Source organism: Propithecus coquereli, unplaced genomic scaffold, assembly GCF_000956105.1.
Source record: "Propithecus coquereli isolate 6110/MARCELLA unplaced genomic scaffold, Pcoq_1.0 Scaffold310, whole genome shotgun sequence".
In the NCBI taxonomy this organism is placed as follows: domain Eukaryota; kingdom Metazoa; phylum Chordata; class Mammalia; order Primates; family Indriidae; genus Propithecus; species Propithecus coquereli.
Window position 1 is genome coordinate 1,033,984 of NW_012148731.1, and position 27,258 is coordinate 1,061,241.

The 27,258-nt window shown below is 36.9% G+C and overlaps 1 protein-coding gene across 1 annotated transcript in view; it reads left to right on the forward strand.

Moving 5' to 3' along the window:
* The first annotated feature begins 1,705 nt into the window (after positions 1-1,705).
* The window catches only part of PAPOLA (poly(A) polymerase alpha), a 66,327-nt gene continuing 40,774 nt past the window's right edge, over positions 1,706-27,258 (forward strand). Inside the window, exons 1-7 of the mRNA XM_012650078.1 lie at positions 1,706-1,930; positions 16,715-16,888; positions 17,682-17,748; positions 20,769-20,850; positions 22,460-22,569; positions 23,025-23,078; positions 25,137-25,248. Of these exons, the coding sequence (XP_012505532.1) occupies positions 1,923-1,930; positions 16,715-16,888; positions 17,682-17,748; positions 20,769-20,850; positions 22,460-22,569; positions 23,025-23,078; positions 25,137-25,248 (607 nt within the window). The 5' untranslated portion in view covers positions 1,706-1,922. The remainder of the gene's footprint in view (positions 1,931-16,714; positions 16,889-17,681; positions 17,749-20,768; positions 20,851-22,459; positions 22,570-23,024; positions 23,079-25,136; positions 25,249-27,258) is intronic.

A 27,258-nucleotide genomic window follows, 5' to 3' on the forward strand; every position in this document is an offset into this window, starting at 1 on the left:
TTAACCTTTTAAGGACAAGGATGCTAGTTGGTCCCCAACAAAAGCCTACCTTGATGACAAGGAGTAAGGGACTAAAGGGAAGAATTGAGAATCAAATATAAGTCTGTCTCCAGATCAGTGCTGTCTGACTGAAATGAGGACCACGTATATAATTGAAGATTTTCTAGTAGTCACGTATTAAAGTTAGAAAAAACAGGAGAAATTAATTTTAATATATTTTCCTTAATGTAATACATCCAAAATATTATTTTAATTTGTAATCAATATAAAAAATCATCAGTGAGGTGTTTCACATTCCTTTGAGCTAACAACTCCAATATCTGTGTGTATTTTGCATTTACGGCACATATTAAGCGGACTAGCCTGATTTCAGGTGCTCAATAGCCATAAATGGTAAAGGGCCACACTGCTGGATAGCACAGGCTTAGATCCTGTACTTTTCCCGTTCTAAGCCATTAGTCCTAGAATGCTAGTGCTGCCAGACATTCTGTGAAAAAAAGGAAAATCCTTGTCAAATTCCCTGAGGTTTTACAACTTCATAATAATATATTTAAGGTTGACTTAGAACTCAGCCTTATAAAAACATATGTATTTAAAGAGTTTTGAACTTTGGTTAATGTTGTTTCCCCATATTTATGATTCCTTCCTCCCCTCTCCCCTCCATTAACCTTCTGTGTGACACTGTAAAACTTAGAATGCGTTCTAATTTGAAGAGAGAAGGATATGGGAGTAGAGGTTCTGTCTCAGGCACTTTCTTAAACTTTTGCTGGGGGGGGGGTGTCGGGGGAGGGGCGGAGGAGAGGAGGTAGACTCCCAGGTCCCACCCTAGATAGAATGAGGGCTGGAAACGCAGCCCTGAGGAAATTATAGCCAAAACAGCCTTTGCTAAAATCCCAAAGGTTACTGCCATCGATGTTTCTACTGAAGGACAGCTTTATCAAGAAGTTCCAGTGCACCATTTGTTAAAAAGTAAAATTAGCTCGTGTTCCAGAACTCGCTGTCATCGCAGTCCTATCCTGCACATGTAATCATTCAACAAATATTTGAGCGCCTACATACAAGGCATCAGGAATGCACTGGTGGACGAAACAGACTGAGTTCCTTTTCGTGGGAACTCAGTCTGGTGGGGATAGACGGAGTCCTAACAACATTTCTGCACCAAACTGTGTGCTAAACACCTGTCTTGCATTATCACATTAAACAGACACAACCCTAGTAGGCATTACTCCTACTTTGCAGTGCGAAGCATGAAGCGGTTGAGTAACTTGTTCCCACTTGACCCCGTTCTAAGCCCCGCGCTCCGGAGTGGCCCACAGTGGACGCGTGGGCGCTGCAGCCCCCCCGGAAGCGCCTCCGCAGACGCGGTTCTAGCAAAGCAGCTGCCGCGACCTCAGGTGGCAGAAAGGCGGGACCTCACAATGCACCGGAAGTGGCCCCTCGTGAGCCTGGGGTCTCTCCGCGTTCTTCCTCGTGCCGTCCAGGCTGCGTCGCCCACGAAAGCGTCCCCGCCGGAGGGACAGTCCGCCGCCCAGAGCCTCCCTGACCACTCCCACCCTTCATCCAACACCCACCTCAAAGCGTGAGAGGGTCTGGGTGGAAATTGCTCGGTCGCTGGCCGCCTCACGAACTACGCTTCCCGTGAGGCTTCGCGGCGACGGGTGGCTGGTGCGCAGGCGCACGCATGGCGTGCGTGGCGGCGTCACCGGTTCTAGAACGTTGCTGTGGTAGCGCTCGGGCGCCATGTTAGGACGAAGGGGAAGGAGGAGAAGCGCTTAAAGCGGCGGGAGCGGGTGCGGGAGTGGGGTTGGACCCAGGGCTGAGGCAGGCCCCCCCCTCCCTCCCGCCTCAGTGGATCATGCCCAGGGCGGCAGCGGCGGTGGTTGCGGGGGGGAAGTGACTGGGCGGTGCCGGCGCAGGAGACGATGCCGTTGTAAGTGATTTGTATTCTGTTTTCTCTCGCACGCCTGCTGGGCCTTAGGGGCGTCCGGGAAGGGGGAGGGGGCGCGCGTGAGCCGGGTCTTTGCCCCGTGGGGGAGGCAGGCTGGACTGGGGCCCTTCCTGTTTCCTCACCCGTTCGCCGCCGCACTTCCCCCGTCTGCTCGGTTCCCGCGTTCCCCCACCCTTCCTGGCTGGTTCAGCTGCCGTCGGGCCCGGGGCCTTCCCCTTCCGGAACAGCCGGAGGAACCCCTAACCCTACTTAATTTTACAGCTTCTCCGCCCCGTTAAAAAAAAAAAAAGACAACAAAAAGCAAAACACCGCAGGGCAGTAGGGAAAGAAGGCTTGGCCTCCACGCGGGATCTGCACTCAGGGTTCGGTCTCGCCCTTGGCGCCTTTCGGGCCCATTTCGATGCTTCTGTTATTGGTCCGCCTCCGCTTGGTCCCTCTCTTCGTCTCGTTTCCAGGATGCCCGTATTGTGTGCCTACTTCCTATTTTCCTTGTCCGAATGTGCGTAAGCACGAGTTAAAAGCCCAGTTTGGAGCGTCGAGCCCCACAATTTGAGCTCTTTATATCCACGCCCGCCCCAGTCCTCCCCAGCCCTCTCACCGTCTGGGGAGAAGGCACTTCCCGGGGTCCCCTCCTCCGAAATGTATTGTATGTATTGCGCTCCCCGTTTTGTTTTGATGAGGTATCCGGGTTTCACTTTGTTTCTTTTTTTCCTTCATCTGTAGTGATAGTTTTTTTGTTTTTCTGTAGTTTAAAGCTACATTTATGCCTTCTAATCCCACTATAAAATTTTCATTATAGTTTTACTTTTTTTTTTTCCTTAGAGGGTTTCTTAAAAGTTTTCTCTTTTTCTTTTCTCTCTTCTTTCTGAGAAAGAGATGTAATTTGACAGCTCATTGTTGGGATCAAAAAGTAGATTACATATTTTTTTCTGTGTATACTACAGCAGTGTTGAGGCCTAAATAGTGAGACTGCCTTTCTTCCGTTTTTAAAGATTAAAGTGTAAGAGTGCCCCGTTGAGAGGAGGGACCAAGTTTTCTTCATTTAGTAGTCCCTAAATGAAGCATGTAATTGACACTCAAAGTTTTGCTTCAATTAAATCCAAAATAAAAGTCTTTATGCCTTCCAGACACTTTATGTAGTACCTCAAGATTATTATTTTATTTTTTAAGGAAAGACAATTTCTTTTTTGCAAATATCCTGGATTAGTTTTACAATAACATGTATGTTATTGTGTGTATGTGTGTGTGGATGTGTGTCTTCATTGGTGAGACTCTAACTTTGAGACAGGCCATAATGACATCTTTCAAATGTTACATATTTTAAAAAGGGTTTTCATGGCGCCTTCTTATGCCTCAGCCCCATTCACCGACCCCTGTCATTTTGTTAAGAGGCCTATTAAATTATTCTTTCTGTGATGAGAACATTTGTTAGGCTTAATTAAATATACAGATCTACAATCTTAGAATCTACAAGGTCCCTGTTAATTGAGTCATCCTTTCATGAAATGGTAAGAAGATGCACAAGGAGAATTGAATCTAAAGATTTTAGTGGCATATCTCAGGATTTAAAATAAACTTAAATGTTTGCAGTAATGCCATGTAGTGACCTTGTTAGCTCACATTTTGTTGCAGTTTTTGAAAAGGGACTTGTCTTTGTGATAATCATGTCGGTATTAAAAATGATAGGAAATGTACACTTTAAAGAAAAGGCTACAGGCTGGGCAAGGTGGCTCACGCCTGCAATCCTAGCACTTAGGGAGGCCGAGGGGGGAGGATCGCTTGAGCTCAGGAGTTCAAGACCAGCCTGAGTAAGAGCAAGACCCATCTCTACTAAAAATAGATAAAATTAGCCGGGCCTGGTGGCAAGTGCCTGTAGTCCCAGCTACTCAGGAGGCTGAGGCCGAAGGATCACTTTAGCCCAGGAGTTTGAGGTTGCTGTGAGCTAGGCTGATGCCACAGCACTCTTAGCCCAGGCAACAGAGCAAGACTCTTTGTCCCAAAAAAAAAAAAAGGCTTCAGTGGAAATAACAGAAGTAATGTGTCTTATTTCTAAGAATTAAAAGTACTTTTGTACATAGTTTTCCCCAACATTCTTTGCGGAGGGAAGGTATAAATTTCCATTAAACACTCAAAGTACTTCAAATTCTTTGTAAGTTAGCTCAGATGTATAGAATGGAAGACACAGTCAGAACAGCAGATTTACACCCAGATATCTGCTTTCCTTTTTTTTTTTTTTGAAATTGGAACCATATTGCCAGTTTTTCATTAGCTATCCCTTTCTTTTTTTTTTCACTGAGATTTTGAGATAGCCCTCACTTTTAACACTAAATATACTATAATTCTTTTAAAGTAAACAATAGACAAAATCCTGCCTAAAGAAAAATAGACCTACTTCCTCATTAATTTACTATTGTGTTCTGGTGCCACAGTCATTGATTTTGTTTCTTTCATGTGCTGAATTATGATTTCCTAGTTATATTGTGTTTGACTTTCATTTTTAGTATGCCTGTCCTGTTAAATTTGCATGAGTGAGGTTGGGGCATGGACCATAGGTGAGTTGTCAGGATCAATTAAATAAAAATCGAAGTTTAGGATATAACAAAACATTTTGATCAAATATTCATATTTTGTCTGTATGTTAATATGTAACTACATATATAATTTTGAAAAGGCTGGTATGATTTAAGAGTCGTGGTGGTGAAGCTTCCAAAGATTTTGATTGTCTTAGGATCTGTTAATACACAGTTTCTCACCTAGGTACCGTTGACAGGCCAGAAAATGCCTTGGAGGGGGTTGTCCTTTGTATTGTAGGATGTTTAACAGCCTCCTGGGCCTCTACCTACTAACTATACTATGCTAGATCCAAGAGTCCTACCCTCCATCTCCCCAGTAGTGACAACTAAAAATGGTTCCAGATACTGCCAGTTGTATTCTGGTTGAGAACCATTGCATTAATACAAAGTGTCATGCCCTTATGGAAACTGTATTTGTATTTCTGCTCTACTCCGTTGGTGAGATCATTATTTGCATCAGCTCAGTTCTGGGTATCACACTTGTAATTAAAAAAAAAAAAACATGAGAGTAACCAGTATCAGTCAGTGATCTAGCATTTATGCCACATTCATAGAACGTCGTTCAAGTACTGAAAGAGACGTTTAGCAAGACTTAGGGGAGACAGTAGCTTTCCTCCCAAATGTTTCTGGGGGTTGTCACAAGAAAGGGATTTAGAGTAGTTTCTTGTTCTCACAACTGGTAGAACTGGGGCCTGCTGATGGGTGTTATACCATGCAGCCCTGCTTCTCTTAGTGCAATCTGTGGATGCTTGGGGAGGGGACCGCTGAGATCCTTTCAGAGGGGGTATGTAAGGATTCAGACTATTTTCATAATACCTGAGATGTTTTGTCTGTCTTGTTCTGTTGACTTTTACACTAATGATGCAAAAGCAATGGTGGGTAATGTGCTTGTGCTTTAGGAACAGTCAAGGCAGAGGACCCATATTGTAGGTCGTCATTGTGTTTCTTCACTACTACCCACAGTTAAAAAAGGATCCTTGATGAAGCAGTAAGAGGTTGTTAATTTTATTAAGTCTTGACCCTTGAGTTTGTCATTTTAATATGCTGTGGAAAGTATATGTAATATGGAAAGTACATGTAAAGCCGCATACTGGAAAGTAGAACCGAAGTTTTGAGGAAGATGACTTGTATGATTTGATTTGTGAGCTAAACTAGTGTTTTTTTTCACGCAGCTCCAATTTTATCTGAAAGAGCAAGCGATGAATTGTGGATATTCATACATGAGTATTTAGTGGACATTTACTTGAGAATAAAGTGAGCCTGTCACTTCAAGGAAAACAACTGACTGTATTTGTGGCCAGTGAAAAATTTCAGCTTTGAAGCAGAAATTAGGATTTTGGAAAGTTTGTTTCTTCATTTTAAGCTTGACAACTTCCTAATACTTAAAGATATTTCTGATATTAATGAATATAGTTGTTGATACTGTATGATGTGTGCTAATATTTGGAAGATATGTAACTCAGTGAACCCTTATTTCCCAAATGAATCATGATGTAAGAAAACATGTGGGTAAAAGGCACATTCAAAGTGCAAGGTAAACCAGATTTTAATGCAACAGTACGAAGGGTTTATTGACAAGGTTTTAGCTTTCATATTGTGACTGATATTTAAGAAACTACCACTTGTGGTGTTCTGGTGTAATATCAGAGAAGACTGTCCACAGTTATTTGAAAAAGCTGTTAAAATACTCTTTTCCAGTTATAATGTCAGTTTGATGCCAAGTTTTCTTCATATGTTTCAACCGAGATGATTTATCAAAACAGATTGAATGCAGAAGCAGATATGAGAATTCAGCCATCTTTGATTTAGTGAGAATTAAAGAGATGTGCAGAAATGGAGAATGCTATTCTCACTAAATTTTTTGTTTTGGAAAACAGTTTTGTTTTTTTTTTTGTTAAGACAGAATCTCACTGTGTTGTCTGGACTAGAGTGCCGTGGCGTCAGCCTAGCTCACAGCAACCTCAAACTCCTGGGCTCAAGCGATCCTCCTGCCTCAGCCTCCCGAGTAGCTGGGACTACAGGCATGCGCCACCATGCCCGGCTAATTTTTTCTATATATTTTTAGTTGTCCAATTAATTTCTTTCTAATTTTAGTAGAAACAGGGTCTCACTCTTGCTCAGGCTGGTTTCGAACTCCTGAGCTCAAACAATCCACCCGCCTCGGCCTCCCAGAGAGCTAGGATTACAGGTGTGAGCCACTGCGCCCGGCCAGTTTTTTTTTTTTTTTTAAGTTATTTATGTTAACATGTAATGGGTTTCTTGTTATTTATTTATTTATTTTATTTTTTTTTTATTTCATTTCAGCATATTATGGGGGATTGTTATTTAAATTAATATTTTAAAAAGGTTTTCGGTTATAATGTCCAATGCAATAAATATTGGTAGCCGTAATCCATATAAATACAAGATCTTTGGGGTGCTCAATACATTTTAAGAGTTGTAAAGGGATCCTGAGGCTAAAAAGTTTGAAAACTTGAGAACTGCTTCTTGAGAACAGCTGCTCCAAGATGGAGTAGGCTATTTCCAGTGGTGGTGTAAGTTGCCCTTTTGCAACATCTGTGGTGGTTTTTGAACACGCTATGGAGGGATGCCCCCCACCCCGATTTAAAGAAATTTTTTTTGTTGTTAATGAAAAATGGTGTAGTGGATAACCTTTAGGAAAGATAACTGCTAACTTTGGGAGATTTTGATTGTCAGATTTTAAGATTTGGAGATTGTGTAGTGAATTGCTGCTTAGTAAATGCTGGTTATAGTTTTGAAATGTTATGTTTTACCTCACATTTGTTTTGGGGACATCAAACTTGGTGGGAACATCCGAAGTGTATAGCCTACTACGCACCTAGGCTATATGGTATGACCTGTTGCTCCTAGGCTGTAAACCTGTATAGCTTGTTATTGTAGTGAATACTGTAGACAATTGTAACATAATAGTATTTGTGTATCTAAACAGAAAAGGTGCAGTAAAAATACGGTATTATAACCTTGTGGGATCACTATTGTATATGCAGTCTGTCATTGACCAAAACATTGTTATGTGGTGCATGTCTGTATTTTTAATGCCTTTATTTGTGTGCGGATACTTATTTAAAGCCATGCACAGATTGCCACTTACGTGTGGTCACTACCTTCTGTGGAAGGTACTTTGTTGTTTTTTTTAAAAAAATCTTTGGATTGTAGGCTTGCTGAATTGTTTAGCTTTCTCATTTGTGGAAATTTAAGGATTTGGGAAAGAAGAACTGTAGGGATTTTGTTAGCTACCTTTACTTTTTCTTCTATTTCAGAATTGTCTTCCAAAATTATATTCCCTCTATATTTCATCCAGAAACCAGCTTCTTGTATTTTATGATAGTTTTTATAGTTTTTGGGTTAAGAGTAGTGTTACTGTCATTTTGATCATTAGAAATTTAATTGTATTATTTGTTTTAAATACATTTAAATTTTATTTCCTGGAGTTAATTTTTATAGTATGTGACTTAATATATTTTTGACTATTCTTTTCTGATACATTTTATACTTTTTTTCAGGTTCTCCACTTTATATTTCTTTCATTTTCAAGTTGTACATGGCAAGTTGATGTAGGAGTCCTGCAATTTGGCTGGTTTTTTACTTCTTCCAGCCAGGTGGGAGAGAGAAGGGGAGGGGGCAGTTGGAAGTACTCTTAGGAAGGGGGTAAATAACCTGCCATTGTAGTATTTGAATAACAAGTACCCTTTCCCTGGAAAATCAACCTTGAATTTTTAAAGTTTGGCCTTGGGCTTTATCATACTTTATTTCCCTTAAGCATAAACTATTACATCATCTGTGTTTGAGGCTCTGCTGCTGTTACTGAATACTGGCTCGATGGTGCACTTGGAATATGTATTAAAGAATATAGCTAAGTTTGGAATATATTTAGTACCACTTACACAGAACATGTTGTGATGGGCAAATTAACCACCCTTAGAATAGTATCTTAGGGAGCAGTATGCTTGCCTGTAAGCTACTATCATTATATACTAAACCACTTGTGAAAGAGAAGATTGTATTACTTTGCTAAGAAGTATTAAATAATATTTAATGCACTTTGAGATACTTCAGAGAGATCTCTTATTCTTTTTTCTTCCATGTTCTTTTCCCTGTTTCTGGGGTGGACATTATTTTTAAGGTTAAGACCTTTCAACAGCAAATTATACTGTGGTGAATTGTTACATTAAATAAATTATTGTAATTGTAGTTTGCAGTTTATTTTGATTGCTTCCAAAGAAGAATATCTAGCAAGTTAAGCTTTCAGTTTTAAAAATAAAGCATTTTCTGTTCAGTAAGTGGTAGCTCTAAATTTTGAGGTAGTTGACTGTGTTAATGGGGTATAGACAGTGCGTTGTTCCAAATGCTTAATATCAGTAGGCAGGGATTCATCAGTAGAGTCTGAGCTTTGTATTAGGATGTAAAATACTTAAATATTAACTATTTGGGAAACACCATTGGTGATATGATGTTGTCCTTTCCTTTAGTGTGTTAGTCATCTGGCTGTCTGGCTAGACAGAGTCTTCTCTCCCTTCCAGTCGTTTAATTTGTACACTTTAACCTTCTCCTAGCATAGTCATGATTTTATCTTTGTTCCTTTAATGTTTTTTTTTCAAGCTTTTACTTTGCACTTATTTGTTGTTTAAGGATCTGAAATCCTAGACTAAATTTGAGACTGTCATTGAAATCAGAGACTATCTTAAGCATCTGTGTGTGTCTGTCTCTTTCTTTCTTCCTTCCCTTCTACCCTTCTTTCCCTTTCTTGCCTTTTCCCTTTTCTTTCTGTCTTACACTGTCATCTTGGCTGGAGTGAAGTGGCATCATCATAGGTCACTGCAACCTGAAACTCCTGGGCTCAGAGGATCCTCCTACCTCAGACTCCGAAGTAGCTGGGACTATAGTCTACCACCATGCCTGGCAGATTTTTTTTCTGTTTTTAGTAGAGATAGGTCTTGCTCTTGCTCTAGCTGGTCTTGAACTCCTGACCTCAAGTGATCTGCTTCAGCCTCCCAGAGTGCTAGGATTACAGGTGTGAGTCACCATGCCTGGCCATCTGTATATTTTGATTTCAGCATTGTCTTTTATACATATTCAGGAGTTTGGTCAATTTCAGCCTCATAAATACTGTGCTTTCTGACAAAAATAAGTTAGATGAGAAAAAGGTGCTTTTAGGAAAACTGGGTTGATGTTTGATAACCTTGGCTATTGTAGCAGCTTTCTGGAGCAGTAAGTAAGGCATGATTTGCTTGGGATTTACCATTTCTAGCCGCAGAATATTACACTGAGAAATCCATTTTAAAAATCTTTGTTTACTTCACTTCTTTAAAATAGTGATTCGATTAGCATAATAGTGATTTTAATTAGTTTTTAAAACAGTAATTGTTTTAAAGTGAGGATTTGTTTGGTGCCCCTTGCTGCCATTTTAGGGGGTGATTTTAGCCTCCTTCCTATCACTATCAGAATTTAATGCTAAATGGTAGAATTAGATGATACGTCAACTTTTGCATAATTTATATCTAATAACAAATCGAGACAAGATTATGAAATATAAAGTGAAAGTTTCCTATCTCAGTTCTCCTTTCATGTGTTTCTGTGCACATGTAAACGTAATACACCAGTAGTTTTAAAAAAAATAAGACTATATATTGAGAAAGATGTATAGAGGCACCTCAGTATAGAGAATGATTATAGGCTATGAAGTGAGATACCTGGGTTCATATCCTGACCCAGGGAATTTAGGCAAACCTTCTCTTAGTTTCTTCTTCTATGAAGTGGAGACAGTTAATAGTGGAGTTGTTAAGAACAATTGGGAATAATGTAAAGTGCTCGGCACTCTACCTGGTATATATTAAGATTTCATTAAATGCTTGCTTTTTTTTTTTTTTTCACCTGACATAGCATCTTTCCATGCTACTACATGTACTACCTACGTCATTCTTTTTATTTGGCATAGTATTAAGTTAAAAGCATGTATTATAACTAGCCGCTTCTGCATAGATGGATGTTTAGGTGGTTTCCAGTTTGTTTTACTTCATTGCATACAGTCCTCAGTGAACAACCTTGAATATCTTTCTGTGTTATTTCTATGAGAAAGGTCAAATTCCAGAACCTATGGGGTCAGGAAAGGTAATATACAAAGGAATGGAGTGGGTAACAAGCATGCCCCCTTTTCAGGGGATAGTCCTAAGGTAGACACTGCTCATTTCAAGCTTGTTAATTGTATAGGAATTTGGGCCCTATTTTGGCCTGTGTTCCAATTCTTGCACCCATATACCCAAAGAGTGGCTGGAAATACGGGTTTTTATGTAGTATTTCATATTTTAAAAGTGTGTTGTGTATTAAAGAGAATACATTTTCCAACTTTAGGGCTTTCAGTTTGAATCTTCTATCCTAGTGTTTCTATAAGATAAATTTCTAAAAGTAAAGTTGCTAGACATAAACTTTTTAAATTGGTGTATGCATTTTTTATTTTATTTTTTTAAAAGGCGGGGTCCAGCTATGTTGCCCAGGCAGGACTCAAACTCCTGGGCTCAAGTGATCCCCTCTCCTCACCCTCCAGAGTAGTTGGGATTATAGGCATGAGCCACTGCTCACAGCTCTATTTCATTTTTACCAGATGTTATATCAATTTTGTTTTTTTCTCCTATCTGATTGTTTTAATTTACTTGCTTGATTTGCAGTGAAGCTTTTATTTTTTTTTTAAATCATTAATTTAAGAATTCTTTCAGTACTAAGAATATTACTGTTTTGGCCTAAGTTGCATGTATTTTCCCATTTTATCATTTTCTTTAGTTTTCCTTATTGATATATAAAAGTTAGAATATTTTAATTAAGCTCATTTGTTATTGCATATGGCTTTTGTGTTTTATGCCTTGCGTGGTTGTTAAAATAATGTTATTCATTTTCTTTTAGTACCTTTATAATTCTTTTTTTTTGTGTGAGACAGAGTCTCATTCTTTTGCCCAGGCTAGAGTGAGTGCCGTGGCGTCAACCTAGCTCACAGCAACCTCAAACTCCTGGGCTCAAGCAATCCTTCTGCCTCAGCCTCCCGAGTAGCTGGGACTACAGGCATGCGCCACCATGCCCGGCTAATTTTTTTCTATGTATTTTTAGTTGTCCGATTAATTTCTTTCTATTTTTAGTAGAGACGGGATCTCGCTCTTACTCAGGCTGGTTTCGAACTCCTGAGCTCAAACAATCCGCCCGCTTCGGCCTCCCAGAGTGCTAGGATTACAGGCGTCAGCCACCGCGCTGTAATTCTTAAATACTTTGAATTCATAGCATCTGAAATTTAGATTTTACTATGGATAGCCAAAGCCATTTGAGTATTCTATACTTTCCTTACTGACTTAAAATGGTTACTGGTATAATATGTCCAAAAATTGATCATAGTTTGGATGTATGGCCACTAAAGTTAACAAAGGAACTTGCACTATTTGAATTAGCTTTATAATTGTTATACCAAGGTGGTTCTTGATAGTTCAGAGTATATGTATTGGGTAAGTTGGATGCCTAAACTCTTGAAATAAGTATCCAGCCAATATAAACAACCAACTAGCTGTCATATGATTATTTTACAAAAATGCCACTATTCTTTCTAAGTGCTTAAATATTTATTCTAATTAGAGTGAGATCTTGGACAGCATAGCATGGGAAAAGGAAAAGACCTATTTTTCAGCATTGGTCTAAACTTACCATGTTTGGAAACTGCTCTTTAGTGTAGTAAATGTGTTATAGTTTTAAAATTCCTAGTTTGTTATCCAGAGTAGAGATGAGAGATAATAAATTCTAAGATAAATCCGTAGAGGTAAAACTTACCAGGAATGATAAAAGTAGTGGCAGAAGTGAAACCAGGGCAATCTGACTAGTAGCAGAAGTGAAATCAGGCCTGCTTTCTCTCTTCTTTATTGGATTGCTTCTGAGTTGAGACCAGATTTTGTAGACAGTCTTAAATACTATTACCAGATGTCACAGTTTTTAGAAAGCTGCATTTTAGGAAGATATACTTGGTAGTATATGTGGTGGAACAGCATGGCAAAGGAATAGAAGGAAGGAGTGGGACCAAGATGGTGAAGAGTCAGAATTAGAATAGTTGAAATGGAATTGTTATATACAATGTTGTTAAAATTAAAAGATGGAAGTGTATTCTGTGTGAGCTTTGCCTTGTTGAAAAAATTGTAAGTATTGTAAAAAAAATACCCCATGTTCTAAGGAAAGAAGAATTCTGAAAATCTCTTTACACAACTTCCTGCACCTGAAAAGAAAAGGTTTGTATGTGCGGAAAGTGTGTTTGGCTGCCTTTCGTGATTTTTGAGAGGGGGCAAAGTTCATATATGTACTCTTAAGTGTAGGCATTTATCTCTTATCCTGATCCAGAAAGGTTTAAGACTTTTAGGAATACTTTAGTCATCTATTAAAAACTAGCAAGGGAAGAGTAAGGATAGGGATACAAAACAGAGCAGGAAATTAGGGTGCTAAACTACTTCTTAAGGAAATACAGTGATTTTTGTAGAGTAGAGAACTTCTGAGAATTCAGGCCTTATCCTAAAGGTAAATACAAATTATGTTCATGAGATGACAATAAACCAGTTGGCTCAGGGAAAGCATAAGCATTCTTGATAGTGAAGACCAAAAGGAAATTTTAATGAATCATAAATACAGCTCTATGTGTAGTTTGGTTTTTTCTCATTGTTTTACATAAATTGTAGAAGTTTATTTTTCAAAGTAAGATAATGTCTGAAGAAAATTAAATACTGATAAACATGTTTCTAGAAAATGATAGACATGGGCAGATGTCTAATACATTCAAGAATGGGAGGAAGAGCTTTGCATTCTTGGGAATGATAGCTGTCTGGTGTGTGGTTCCAGGAGAGAGTCGGTCAGTGCGTATGTAAAGCAGAATCCTTATTCTTCTGAGGCTTATGTTCCAAATTGCCCAATATTGGAGTGTATATTTTTGTTTTGTTAGAAACAGAACAGCAACAAAAATATTCCTTAAGTTTATCACTGTACTTAATTTCTAATGTTAAAACTAAATGGGAAAACTTGACTTTGTCCATTTGAAAATGTGACTTCTTCCATATAAAATATAACAATAGTTTTAATATTTCCACTTTGGACATGTAAAGCATCTAGCAACCTGGAATTCCTAGTCTAGCCACTTAAGCTAACACTAAACCATTTGTATTGGAGGCACAAATGTCTTATAAATTTCAGAATATGTATTTGTTTCTTATTTGAGTGTGTTTTATCTTTATATGTGTTCTTGAATTAGATATATGTTCTATATGAATATATCCATGCATATATATAACAGATTTTTTATATGTTCTTTCTTGAATTAGATGGAATAAATGTGGTTTTATCGTAATAAAAGTAATACTGAAGCTTGATGATGTGCCTAAATTTTAAATAAAGTAAAAATTTCCAACTTGCATATAATTTATTTCTCCATCAAAATTTTTATGTGGAAACCAACGTAGTCATCAGTATTTTGCCAAATTAGGATGAACAAATGTGCACACTTAGAAATCAGAGCCTGTATCCTAATATTCTGGTGAGATAGTTGTAGTAGACAGGAGCTTTCCAACTGTTGTTTTTTGTGTGACAATGAAAAATCTGAAGATTTGAGTAAGAAAAAAACGGGAAAGATAAGAGCAATCTTAACTCCGCAGAGAGTGGGTACTCATTTTTTTAATGATCCAAACTGAACTGTAAGTGAATTGAACTCCTTCAGAATGGAAAAAATTGCAGAGAAACATATTATTTGCACAAAGTAAAACAAAAGTATGTTTATTACTTGAAGGTACAAAAACATGATTTCTACTTACACTTGACTTGAAAGCTCTCCTTGCTTGAACCAAGTCTAGCCTAGACAGAATGAACTTTACACTTCACTTGTTTTCATTTATGGCTTTGCTCATGTTAAATCATTTATAAAAGCATTCGTAATCCTTGGATAATCATGAAAGATTATAGTTTACTTGGAAAAACTCACACAAAGCAATGGATAACCTAGGAGAATACATTTATGTTAGGATATGTGGTGAGTGTACTTTTTTTTTAATATTTAAATACTTTAATGATTAGTAAGGTGCCATACACTTGAAAATTTGTTGAAAGTAGACCTCATGGTAAGTGCTTTACCACAAAAAAACAAAAGGACACAAGGAAACTTTTGTAGACAATGAATATGGTTATTACCTTAATTGTGGTGATGGAAACACAAGTGTATGCATACTTCCAAACTCATCAAATTGTACATGTTGATTATACAGTTTATTTTGGTATGCCAATGGTACTTCAGTAAAGCTGGGGGAAAAATTTCTGCAAAAAATAATTAAGTAAATTATCTGCAGTCTATTAGTGTACAGTGTGAAGGAGGGCTCTCACGTGGTTAGGCAGTTTGAGGGCCACCTTTTTTAATGTCAGTTTTGCAGAACTCTGATAACTGTCGATTAATGAAAATATGTAGTAACCAAGATGTTATGAATTCAGTTACACTTTACAGCTATGCAGTTTAGATTAAAGGAGCAGGAGAAAGTGATCTGACATCAATTTGTTTCTGCAAGAGATAAGTCTGATTCATATTTGTTCAGTAAATGTTAACATAAAATCTGAATTATAATTGAGACAGTACATAACTAGATCAGGAAACTTTGACTAGATGATATACAGCCAATGACTAGTTAGTAACAAGCAGTATGGGCTTCCTGACACATTGAACAGTCTAGTAGTTGTGGTATAGACCAGAACCCAGTGGATATGTACGGTAAGTGCATCGCAGGGCTTACATGCCTAGCGTTCTTAGACTTGGCATGTTATTAAGTAGATTATCACACTTTAAAGTAGAAAAGTGTATTTAGAACTTGGGGGAGAAAAGTAGCTCTGTGTGTATGTAAAATAAACACTATTTTTTTTGGAGACAGCCTCTCACTCTTGTTGCGCTGGCTAGAGTGCAGTGGCCTTATCATTGCTCACTGCAACCTCAAACTCCTGGGCTCAAGCGATCCTCCTGCCTCAGCCTCCTGGGTAGCTGGGACTGTAGGCGTGCACCACCACTAGTTTTCTATTTTTCATGTAGACAGTCTCACTCTTGCTCAGGCTAGTCTCAAATTCCTGAGTTTGTGCAATCGTCCTGCCTCCCGGAGTAGTACGATTACATGCAGGCTACAGCACCTGGTCCATAAACACTTTCTTTTTTCTTTTTTTTTTTTTGAGACAGGGTCTCACTTCATTGCCCGGGCTAGAGTGCCATGGCATCAGCCTAGCTCATAGCAACCTCAAACTCCTGGGGTCAAGGGATCCTCCTGCCTCAGCCTCCCAAGTAGCTGGGACTATAGACAAACACCATCATGCCCGGCTAATGTTTTCTATGCGTTTTGAGTTGTCCGACTAATTTCTATTTTTAGTAGAGACGGAGTCTTGCTCTTGCTCAGGCTGGTCTCGAACTCCTGACCTCGAGCCATCCTCCCACCTTGGCCTCCCAGAGTGCTAGGATTACAGGTGTGAGCCACTGTGCCCGGCCCATAAACACTTTCTTAAGGAATAGAATCTGGGGGAAAATCTGATCTAGATGTTAAGGTCTTTCCTTGTCTCTTAGCTGGTTTTGTTTATTATTCAACTGTTTTTAAATAATAATTGTGTTATTTATTTTTAGAGTCATTGTTCATTGACATGAAGTTAATTATTTAAAACAGGATTTTTTTTTTTTTTGAGAAAGAGTCTCACTCTTGCCCTGGCTAGAGTGAGTGCCGTGGCGTAAGCCTAGCTCACAGCAACCTCAAACTCCTGGGTTTAGGCAATCCTCCTGCTTCAGCCTCCCAAGTAGCTGGGACTACAGGCATGTGCCACCATGCCCAACTAATTTTTTTTCTATATATTTTAAGTTGTCCAGCTAATTTCTGTCTATTTTTTTTTGGTAGAGACCAGGTCTCGCCCTTGCTCAGGCTGGTGTCGAACTCCTGAGCTCAAATGATTCGCCCACCTCGGCCTCCCAGAGTGCTGGGATTACAGCCATGAGCCACCACACCCAACCTCTTGGTCACTTTTTGTTCTAAAAATGTTTTAGGTATGAAGGGAACCAACTGTGTTTAAGAAGTGTATTTTACCAAAGTAGTTTTTCTAATCATGCTGATTTGTTTCAAATTGTATAATTTTTGGCAGTAATTTTATCTAATTCCATTTATAGTCCAGTTACAACACAGGGATCACAACAAACACAGCCGCCACAGAAGCACTATGGCATTACTTCTCCTATCAGCTTAGCAGCCCCCAAGGAGACTGACTGCATACTTACACAGAAACTAATTGAGACTCTGAAGCCCTTTGGGGTTTTTGAAGAGGAAGAGGAACTGCAGCGCAGGTAAATATGATGTATATGTTTTTTATTTTTATTGATTGATTGATTGACAGAGTCTTGCTCGGTTGCCCAGGCTAGAGTGCTGTGGTGTCAGCCTAGCTCACAGCAGCTTCAAACTCCTGGGCTCAAGCAGTCCTCCTGCCTCAGCCTCCTGAGTAACTGGGACTACAGGGGCACACCACCGTGCCCGGCTAATTTTTTCTGTTTTTAGTAGAGACTGGGTCTCCCTCTTGCTCAGGCTGGTCTTGAACTCTCGAGCTCAAGAGAGCCTCCCGCCTTGGCCTCCTAGAGTGCTAGGATTACAGGTGTGAGCCACCTTGCCTGGTCCCCTTTTTTCCCTTCTGTTTTCCCCCTCCCCCCCTGTTTTTTAAATTTTTAAGTTTTTATTAATGTTGAAATAAACTAATTTTGAGATATCATCTACTCAGGGTTATTCTCCCAAATCTATATGTCTTCTACTCAGAGTTATTCTCCCAAATCTATATGTCTGTTTCAGACAAGAGTGATACTTAGGAGAGAAAACTTTTTTCTACATGAAGTTCTACTCCCTTAATTATTATTATTATTATATATTTTTTTGATGCTTTCAGTTAAAGTACTGAATTGTCAGGAGAAAAGGGAATGCCTTACCCAGTGTTAACAGTGCCTACGTATAGCTAACTATATACTTGTTTTTGATCACTTAAAAATTAAAATTTAGGAAGCCAACTATTTAAAACATTTTCTTTCACTTAATCAGTAATGACCTGGAATAATAAACAGCTTGATACTTGATTGATAATTGCTTTATCAACAGGATTTTAATTTTGGGAAAATTAAATAACCTGGTAAAAGAGTGGATACGGGAAATCAGTGAAAGCAAGGTAAGGTGTCTTTTTTATATATGAAATAATTTGCCGTATATAGCCAACCGAGCACAACAAGTATCTTACGTAACTTGTTCTTATTTGAGTGGATTTAGAGTCTTGAATGTGGAGTCCTGTTTAGACTGTTGGTAACAGATTTTATATTTTGTTTCTAGTTATTTTGAAAGCAAGAACTCATCTGAATGTAGTGATTTTTAAGTGTAGTACTCTTTGGTTGCAAAATTTCAAAGCTGCAACTTAATAATTGTGAACTACTTACACTCTTCACAGAAATAATAGATGTTTCTTTGAAAAAGTACTTTAAAAATGTTTAATATCTTTGAAGAATGTTGTTACCTTTTAAAGAATCCTACAACAATGAGCTTTGTCTAGGTTTTTAAGTATTAGACTCTCAAACTAAATATTTGTTTATTTAGTTCTTTATGATACTGTTCTCCAAATTTCTAACAACTTTTTTTATGAATACTCATACACAACTCATGAATCCATGGCTAGTAAAAGAAATGTATTCTTAAGAGTTATATGTGGAATTCATTTAACCGATTTTTAAAAAATACCATAAGTGGTAATTTTTGGGGGGTAGTACAAAATACGTGTTTAATCTGTAATACAACTGAAAAATTGATGGAAAGAGAACCAAGTGTAGAAGAAAACCTCAAAGGGTGGGGAGAGAGGGTGTCAACCTAAAGGAAAAGTTATAGTCTTTTGGTTTTAGTCAGACTTATGATATTTTATTAAAACAATGTGTATATATTGTCAAACAACTGATTAAACTTTAGCAACTGGAGTATTCTAAATTATGGACGTTATGTACTACATGTTTCTTATTGATAGACTTTGTGATAGAAAATGAAATTTTGGAACGGACATTTTTTTGAGCTTAGCAAAAGATGTCTAAGCTTAAGTATTTTTTAATCATTTATTGAACTTGGTTGTAACCTTGGGTGAGAAATGTAACGTAGCTGTTTTAAGGGCCTTTTCTTAGGTGTTTAGTTTTAACTTTAAAATCCTAGTCAAGTACACAAGGCCAGAGCTTAAATTTTTTTAATGTGAAACCAGATTACTGTCTCTCAGACAGTTTCATTTCAGATTTGAGTGCTTGGTATGTTCCTTGAACTGATGATTCTTTTCTTTCTTTCTTTCTTTTTTTTTGTTTTTTTGAGACGGTCTCGTTCTGTTGCCCGGGCTAGAGTGCCATGGTGTCAGCCTATCTCACAACAACCTCAAACTCTTGGGCTCAAGCAATCCTCCTGCCTCATCCTCCCGAGTAGCTGGGACTACAGGGGTGCACCACCACGCCCAGCTAATTTTTTCTATTTTAGTAGAGATGGAGTCTAACTCTTGGCTCAGGCTGGTCTTGAACTCCTGACCTCAAGCTATCCTCCTACCTGGGCCTCCCATAGTGCTAAGATTACAGGCGTGAGCCACTGCGTCCGGCCAGTAATTCTTTGCTGGTTTTCCTGAAGATAAGGAAAATTGCTTAGATTAACAGCATTAATGCTCAGTGCTATTCAAATTTGTATATGTCCTTTTTTGTGCTGAGGCAGTCTCAGTGACGCTGTTGTAGCTCACTGCAACCTCTGACTCCTGGGCTTAAGTGATCCTTCTGCCTCATCCTCCCGAGTAGCTGGGACTACGGCAGCTGCCACAACACCAAGCTGATATTTTTCTATTTTTGGTAGAGATGGGGTCTCACTCTTCTCAGGCTGATTTGGAACTCCTGAGCTCAAGCAATCCTCCCACCTCGGCCTCCTAGAGTGCTAGGATTACAGGCATGAGCCACTGCGCCCGGCCTGTCTTTGGGGTTTTTATACTATGAAGTAAGACTTCATTTATGTTGTTTTTGAGGGAGAGAAAGATGTGGTCTCTTACATGTTTCGGTACTGAATAGAGACTTTAGTATTGGTATACTGAGGAATTAGAAGGTAAAAGAAAATAATGACCACTCATTAAAATTGTTTTTTTGTTTCGACAGGCATCGTTCTTATGACCAGGGCCATTAAGTACCCAGCTTAGTAATTTACGGTAGTTCCAGGGCCAGGAAGGCAAGTTTTGAATACTTTGCTTTCTCTCTCTTACTGATGGTTCTACTCTTTCTGAGTAAGAAACCATTTGTAAGTTTAGTTCTTTTTAAAATAACCCCACCAAAGCCTTTTGGAAATTTAAAAGACTAAACTATTACTGAGCAATAATGGCTTTCAAGTCACTTTTGATATGATAAAATTATACTCTAATGTGCTGTGGGATATATGGTATAATCATTAAACATCTTTTTCTCTAGGCAATTAGAACATGTTAATTCTAACATTCATGGCTTATTTTATGCAACATCTTTGTCATGGGTAAAGTCCCTGATTAAAACATTACTCCTGGCTGGGCGCGGTGGCTCACGCCTGTAATCCTAGCACTCTGGGAGCCCGAGGTGGGAGGATTGTTTGAGCTCAGGAGTTCGGGACCAGCCTGAGCAAGAGTGAGACCCTGTCTCTACTAAAAATAGAAAGAAATTAGCCGAACAACTAAAAATATATAGAAAAAATTAGCCAGGTATGGTGGCGCATGCCTGTAGTCCCAGCTACTCGGGAGGCTGAGGCAGAAGGATTGCTTGAGCCCAGGAGTTTGAGGTTGCTGTGAGCTGGGCTGACGCCACGGCACTCTAGCCCAGGCAACAGAGTGAGACTCTGTCTCAAAAAAAAAAAACAAACATTACTCCTGTGGGATTACAGATCTCCTCTACCTGAAATAGCAGTTTCCTGAAATATGGCAAAATTCTAAAATAGTACTTGTGTCGTCCCTAAAGAACACGTCCTTAAAATTTCAAAATTGCTTGAATTGCAAATTAGATATGAGGGGCTAGTGTATTTTTAGAACTTAGAGTTCGAATGCCCTCTATATAAATTTGCACTGTAATCTTGGGTTTTTTGTTTTTTGGTTTTTTTTTTTTAAGAAATACAGTATTATTTTAAATAGTTCCCCTGTGCTCCATTGGCAAAATAACCATTATTTGTTTGCTTCAACAGAATCTTCCACAATCTGTAATTGAAAATGTTGGAGGCAAAATTTTTACCTTTGGATCTTACAGATTAGGAGTACATACGAAAGGTAAGTATTGTTTTATTTATCTTGGGAAGAGATAATTTTTTATTAAATATTATAACAACATTCCCATCTCATTTACTTGTGTATCGTATAGCTTAGTTTGACATGGAAGAGAGAGTACTTCAAGGAGTCTAAATTTGTTAGGAGAGAAATAATATGATGCCACTTTCTATACCTGCACTGTCCAAAAGCAATATTAAAATCAAGTAAAATTAAAAATTAAATTCCTTAGTAGAGGTAGTCACATTTTATATATTTAATAGCCACATATGAGTAGTGGTTACTGCATTGGAAAGTACAGGTAAAGAAATAGAACATTTTTCCCATTGGAAAATACATTGGACAGTGCCACTATCTGTACGTCATTTCCTACCAGAAGAATATCGCTCTGGAAATCAGAACAAAAATGAATTAAAGCTTTTAAGAAAGCTTTATGGATTTTCCCCCATTCCTTTATATACAAATTGTGAAATATAGGCAAGCAAAAAACAAACCAAAAAAAGTGTATCCATAGCTGTTGATAATCACTGAATGTGCTCTTATTTACACTTGTTATTTTCTCCATGCAAATAAATACATAATAAAAAATATACAAAGAACATTTATTGAGCACTTTCCCTTTACCAGGCACTGAGCTCTTGATCTTCATCATCTTATTTATTCCTCACGGTACTTTTATTTTCCGATAACAAATAGGAGTCTGAGACTTAAAGAGGCAATAAAGCTTGAATAGTTTCTCTCAGCCATCTAATGGCAGAGCCAGTAGAACTCAGGCAGTCTGAGGCTGTACTCGTTACCCATTAACCACTGTTTTAAAAGTATCTGCTATTATAGTGTTTTCTGTGTTCTGGTGTCCATCCTTCTCCCCAGCTTCCATTATTCTGTCCCATTAGTGGTACATTTGCTTTTGATATGTCCTGTGCACTGTACACTCTTCTTCCCCTTCATTAGTATTCTAAATAACTAGCCTTCAGAGTAGTGCTTGAGCACCTTGTCTTTTGATTATGTTGACCTGATTCCATATTTATCTCTCCCTTTTATGATCCCAATTAATTGATTTTAATTCTCCTTTTTGTATTCTTCCTGTGTATTCATTGCTGTCTTCATATCAAGTGCTAAATTAATGACAGCTGTCTTACCATGGTCTGCCTCTTTGAATTCTTGTCACTGGTCCTTTCTGAATTTTTTTCTGTAGGTACCATTTAGGGGTCAGTTAGGGACCCTATAAGTAAAAGTCATCTAGTGTATAAAGGAAAACTATTTTTTTGTTTATCTAACGAATAAGGCGATGAGTAATGACATCAGGATTTTGGATGTGTGCTTGAATAATTCCTTCTCCACTATGAAAGTACTGTCTGAGTCACCTTTCTTTGGACTCCCAGTTTACTCAGGTCACTATAAATATAGGATGCTGCAGGAAAAAACAGACCCCATCATTTAAAATCATGCTTTTCCTCTGTTGTATGGTAATTTTTATTAAAGGGTGGTGCATTTTTAGAGGCTCACCAGTATAATAATATACAGTTTCTCAACATCAAATACTGCCATGATAAGATGCAAAATAATTTTCTTATAATATTAATTAGTGGTTGATGGGCTTAATTTTTTTTAGGTGCTGATATTGATGCGTTGTGTGTTGCACCAAGACATGTTGATCGAAGTGACTTTTTCACCTCATTCTATGATAAGTTGAAATTACAGGAAGAAGTAAAAGATTTAAGAGTGCGTAAATGTTTGGGGTGAAAGGGGAGGAGTTATAAAATTTATTTAGTCATTTGAGTGAATTTTATGGTATAACCATCATTTATTGAGCTGTTGTAATTTGCCAGACCCTTCTAAGGACTTAATGTGTGTGTTCTCATTCTTTAAAACAAGCCTAAAATCATAAACTCATTTACAGATTAGGAATTTCAGGCAAACAAAATAAATATAAAGTCGTCTGGCTATAGTCACACATTTGATGAGTGGCAGAAATCAAGAATTTGAACCTTGATTTCTGGTCTGATTTCAGAGCCTAGTATTTTTAAGCTAGTTACTGAGAATGTATTTTTGTGTCAGGTATTATGCTAAATTATGTTTAAACAATTTAAAGTATCACATTCATTTAAAAGTACTAAACCTAGTAGAGGCCTAATGTGTAGTTTCAGAGACACTAAATTTGTTTATTTTTCCTACAGGCTGTTGAAGAGGCATTTGTACCAGTTATCAAACTCTGTTTTGATGGGATAGAGGTAAGGGGTAGTTTAAATTGACAGTTCTGGCTATGTGGTGTTACTAATTTTGATTGATGTAGGGCAAAAACTTGGTTTATTTAAAGTTTATAATTAGTCAGTTGGGTTGTGGTTAATAACAAGGTTTTTTAATGGAAATGACTGTTCTTTGTAGAAATACCATTTTTAGTCTTTTTAGAAAACACCAATTGAAATTTGAAGCTAAAATAGAAGTAACAAAACTTTAGACTGAACTGCTATTACAAAACAGCTTTCTTGATAGTTTTTCCATATGCAAATTTTGTGTAGTTTTGGTCTCAGTAAAGCAATAACATAATATATTTTTGCCTTAACTTCATTTAAAAGTTGGGAGAAAAGTGTACACTGATAGTACGTGTGCTGAAATATTTCTGATGGGAAGATTTATGATGTTAAATTGCTGAGATGATGTACATTTCTCCTTGCTGCTTTCAGACTGTGTTTTCAAAGTAATTGGAACAAAGCTGGTAGTGAAACAACTTTATGTTTCTTTTCCTGTACATAATGGTGCTGGAAAGTCACTGATAGTAATAGCGAAGATTATAAAGTTGTGGAAATTGGAAGAATAATAATTTGCTGTTTTGCAAAAGAAAGAAAAGGTGGTTTCTAGGATTGCTGCATAAGATGCTCACCTGTGTCTTTTATGAAAAGTCAAATGATTGACCTTAGTAAGTAGATATTAAACGTTAAAATTGATAAAGGATTATCAAGTTCCTATAGTTTTGACTTAAATAATGTTTAAATAAATGTAAAATAATTTGTGCTATAAAGTATAAGGTGATGCCTCATTTTCCCAGAAAGAACATTACTGATATAGAGGAAATTTTTTTGTTAGAAGACCCAGTTCAACTTAGTAAACTTTACAGGATGGAGATGCTAGTCATAGCTACTTAAAAATATTTAATGTGTTAGTTTCCTACCATATGTGCTATACAAAATAACAGTATTTTAGAAAATAACTATTTTAAGAAAATACTACTTTAGGAAATTTTAAAATGATTTTGTCTTAAAATTTTTTTAATATCACTGACTTGCTGTTTGTGTTACCTAGTTTTATGAGCATTTAATTTTTATTTCTGTCTAAATTGAGGAATATACTAGACTTTGAAATCTGTTTAATTGAAAACATTCTACATTCTAAGTACTTATTTCTATAATTGTACAGTTTTTTTCTTCTATCATGTAGATGTACGTTTAAATGATTTTCATTATATGCTCTGAAGATACTGCTTTTTAAAGTGATTTTGTAAATTTATAAAAGGCTTATTTATATAACAACATCCAAATTAGAACCATGAAATCATACTCTCAGAAATAACTGCCAAATCTGTGTTGAGTTTCTTTGCCCTCTCACCTTTCTTTTTAAAAAGAAAAATGATTTTGTCAGTTGAATTCTATAAGACTTCTAAATTAGCCTCAACTCTGGCTGTTACAGGTTGTGCTTTTAACAGTGTTTTTGTTTTGTTGTTTCTTTCTATTCAAAACTAAATTGATGCTGTTTTAAGTTAAGTTCTGGGGGGAAAAACAAACAACAAAAAAACTAAGTTGGAAAAACATACTGTAGTATTATAGACATGTAAGTTCTCATATAAGGAGATCTTTTTTACTGAAAGGTAATTTTGGGCTAAATATAAGGATATTTGCCATATATTTGGGTACTATTTAGCATATAATCAATTTAATTCACGTAGAAGAACGAAACTGGAGGGTGAGGGCAGAGGGAGGGAAATAAAAGAACTAAACTGTTCATTTTAAGTAATTCAGTATATGCATTTAGCAAACTTCATAAATCAAGCTAAGTATGATTAAAATGACAGGTATGTGTTCAAGTTCCATTTTATATTACCGTGTTTTAACATTATCTGATTAAAATACCTGTGATAGGAATTAATATAGTTTAGGCTTTTGGGAGGGGTGTTGTCATGTTCATAATTGATGAGAAGATTCTGGCTTTAAGGAGAATTTTTTTTTTTTTTTAAATGGAAATGCCTTAAAAGTGGCTTGACAGATATGGAATATTAAGTTTTGTTTTTATTTTAGATTGATATTTTGTTTGCAAGATTAGCACTGCAGACTATTCCAGAAGATTTGGATCTACGAGATGACAGTCTGCTTAAAAATTTAGATATAAGATGCATACGAAGTCTTAACGGTATGTCAAAGCTTACTTCCTTTTGTATAGTTGCACTTTTTATCATGTATTAAGTAGTTGTTTTTACCTCAAGTTTTGTAATAGAGCTTTTAATGGCCATATTGTTAATCCATTGTGAATCAAATAAAATGTGCTTTACTTAAGAGACTACAGAGAAGTGTCTGATAGTTTATTTTGCTCATCAGTATCTTACACTGTTACCTCTTTTCTTCTGTCATTAATAGTACTTGCAACACTGAAAAAGACTGATGTTTGTACTCTATTGCTAGTGATTTAGGTTTCACTATGTAAGCCTAATTAATTTGATCCAGATACCCGTTTTATAATATTATCAGTTGTTGAAAAGGACTACTTTTGAACAATTTTATTTAACATAGCTTGTTACTGTGATCTTGAAGAAGAATTCTTGGAAACTTGAGTAGATTGAGCCCTCTTCGGTATTTCTGGACAGGAAAGTTTTGGTTATGGGTCTAAAGTTTGAGATTAGGTGGGTTATAGTTCATTTTCTTTGGTTTAGGGCAGTGCTTATGATAGAAAATAAATGTTTTAGATTTTTTTTTTTTGCCTCTTAGGGAGTTAACGTTACTGATTCTACCAAGTAAAAATTTTTATTTAATTTTGATGTCAATCTCAGAAAATTTAGAAGTATTATTAAATTTTTGATGATTTAATGTTCTATTTTTTTCACCCCTGTTAATCAGGTAGCAGGGTAACCGATGAAATTTTACATCTAGTACCAAACATTGACAACTTCAGGTTAACTCTGAGAGCTATCAAACTATGGGCCAAACGTGAGTAAATTATGTTTAAACAATTTAAAGTATCACATTCATTTAAAAGTACTAAACCTAGTAGAGGCCTAATGTGTAGTTTCAGAGACACTAAATTTGTTTATTTTTCCTACAGGCTGTTGAAGAGGCATTTGTACCAGTTATCAAACTCTGTTTTGATGGGATAGAGGTAAGGGGTAGTTTAAATTGACAGTTCTGGCTATGTGGTGTTACTAATTTTGATTGATGTAGGGCAAAAACTTGGTTTATTTAAAGTTTATAATTAGTCAGTTGGGTTGTGGTTAATAACAAGGTTTTTTAATGGAAATGACTGTTCTTTGTAGAAATACCATTTTTAGTCTTTTTAGAAAACACCAATTGAAATTTGAAGCTAAAATAGAAGTAACAAAACTTTAGACTGAACTGCTATTACAAAACAGCTTTCTTGATAGTTTTTCCATATGCAAATTTTGTGTAGTTTTGGTCTCAGTAAAGCAATAACATAATATATTTTTGCCTTAACTTCATTTAAAAGTTGGGAGAAAAGTGTACACTGATAGTACGTGTGCTGAAATATTTCTGATGGGAAGATTTATGATGTTAAATTGCTGAGATGATGTACATTTCTCCTTGCTGCTTTCAGACTGTGTTTTCAAAGTAATTGGAACAAAGCTGGTAGTGAAACAACTTTATGTTTCTTTTCCTGTACATAATGGTGCTGGAAAGTCACTGATAGTAATAGCGAAGATTATAAAGTTGTGGAAATTGGAAGAATAATAATTTGCTGTTTTGCAAAAGAAAGAAAAGGTGGTTTCTAGGATTGCTGCATAAGATGCTCACCTGTGTCTTTTATGAAAAGTCAAATGATTGACCTTAGTAAGTAGATATTAAACGTTAAAATTGATAAAGGATTATCAAGTTCCTATAGTTTTGACTTAAATAATGTTTAAATAAATGTAAAATAATTTGTGCTATAAAGTATAAGGTGATGCCTCATTTTCCCAGAAAGAACATTACTGATATAGAGGAAATTTTTTTGTTAGAAGACCCAGTTCAACTTAGTAAACTTTACAGGATGGAGATGCTAGTCATAGCTACTTAAAAATATTTAATGTGTTAGTTTCCTACCATATGTGCTATACAAAATAACAGTATTTTAGAAAATAACTATTTTAAGAAAATACTACTTTAGGAAATTTTAAAATGATTTTGTCTTAAAATTTTTTTAATATCACTGACT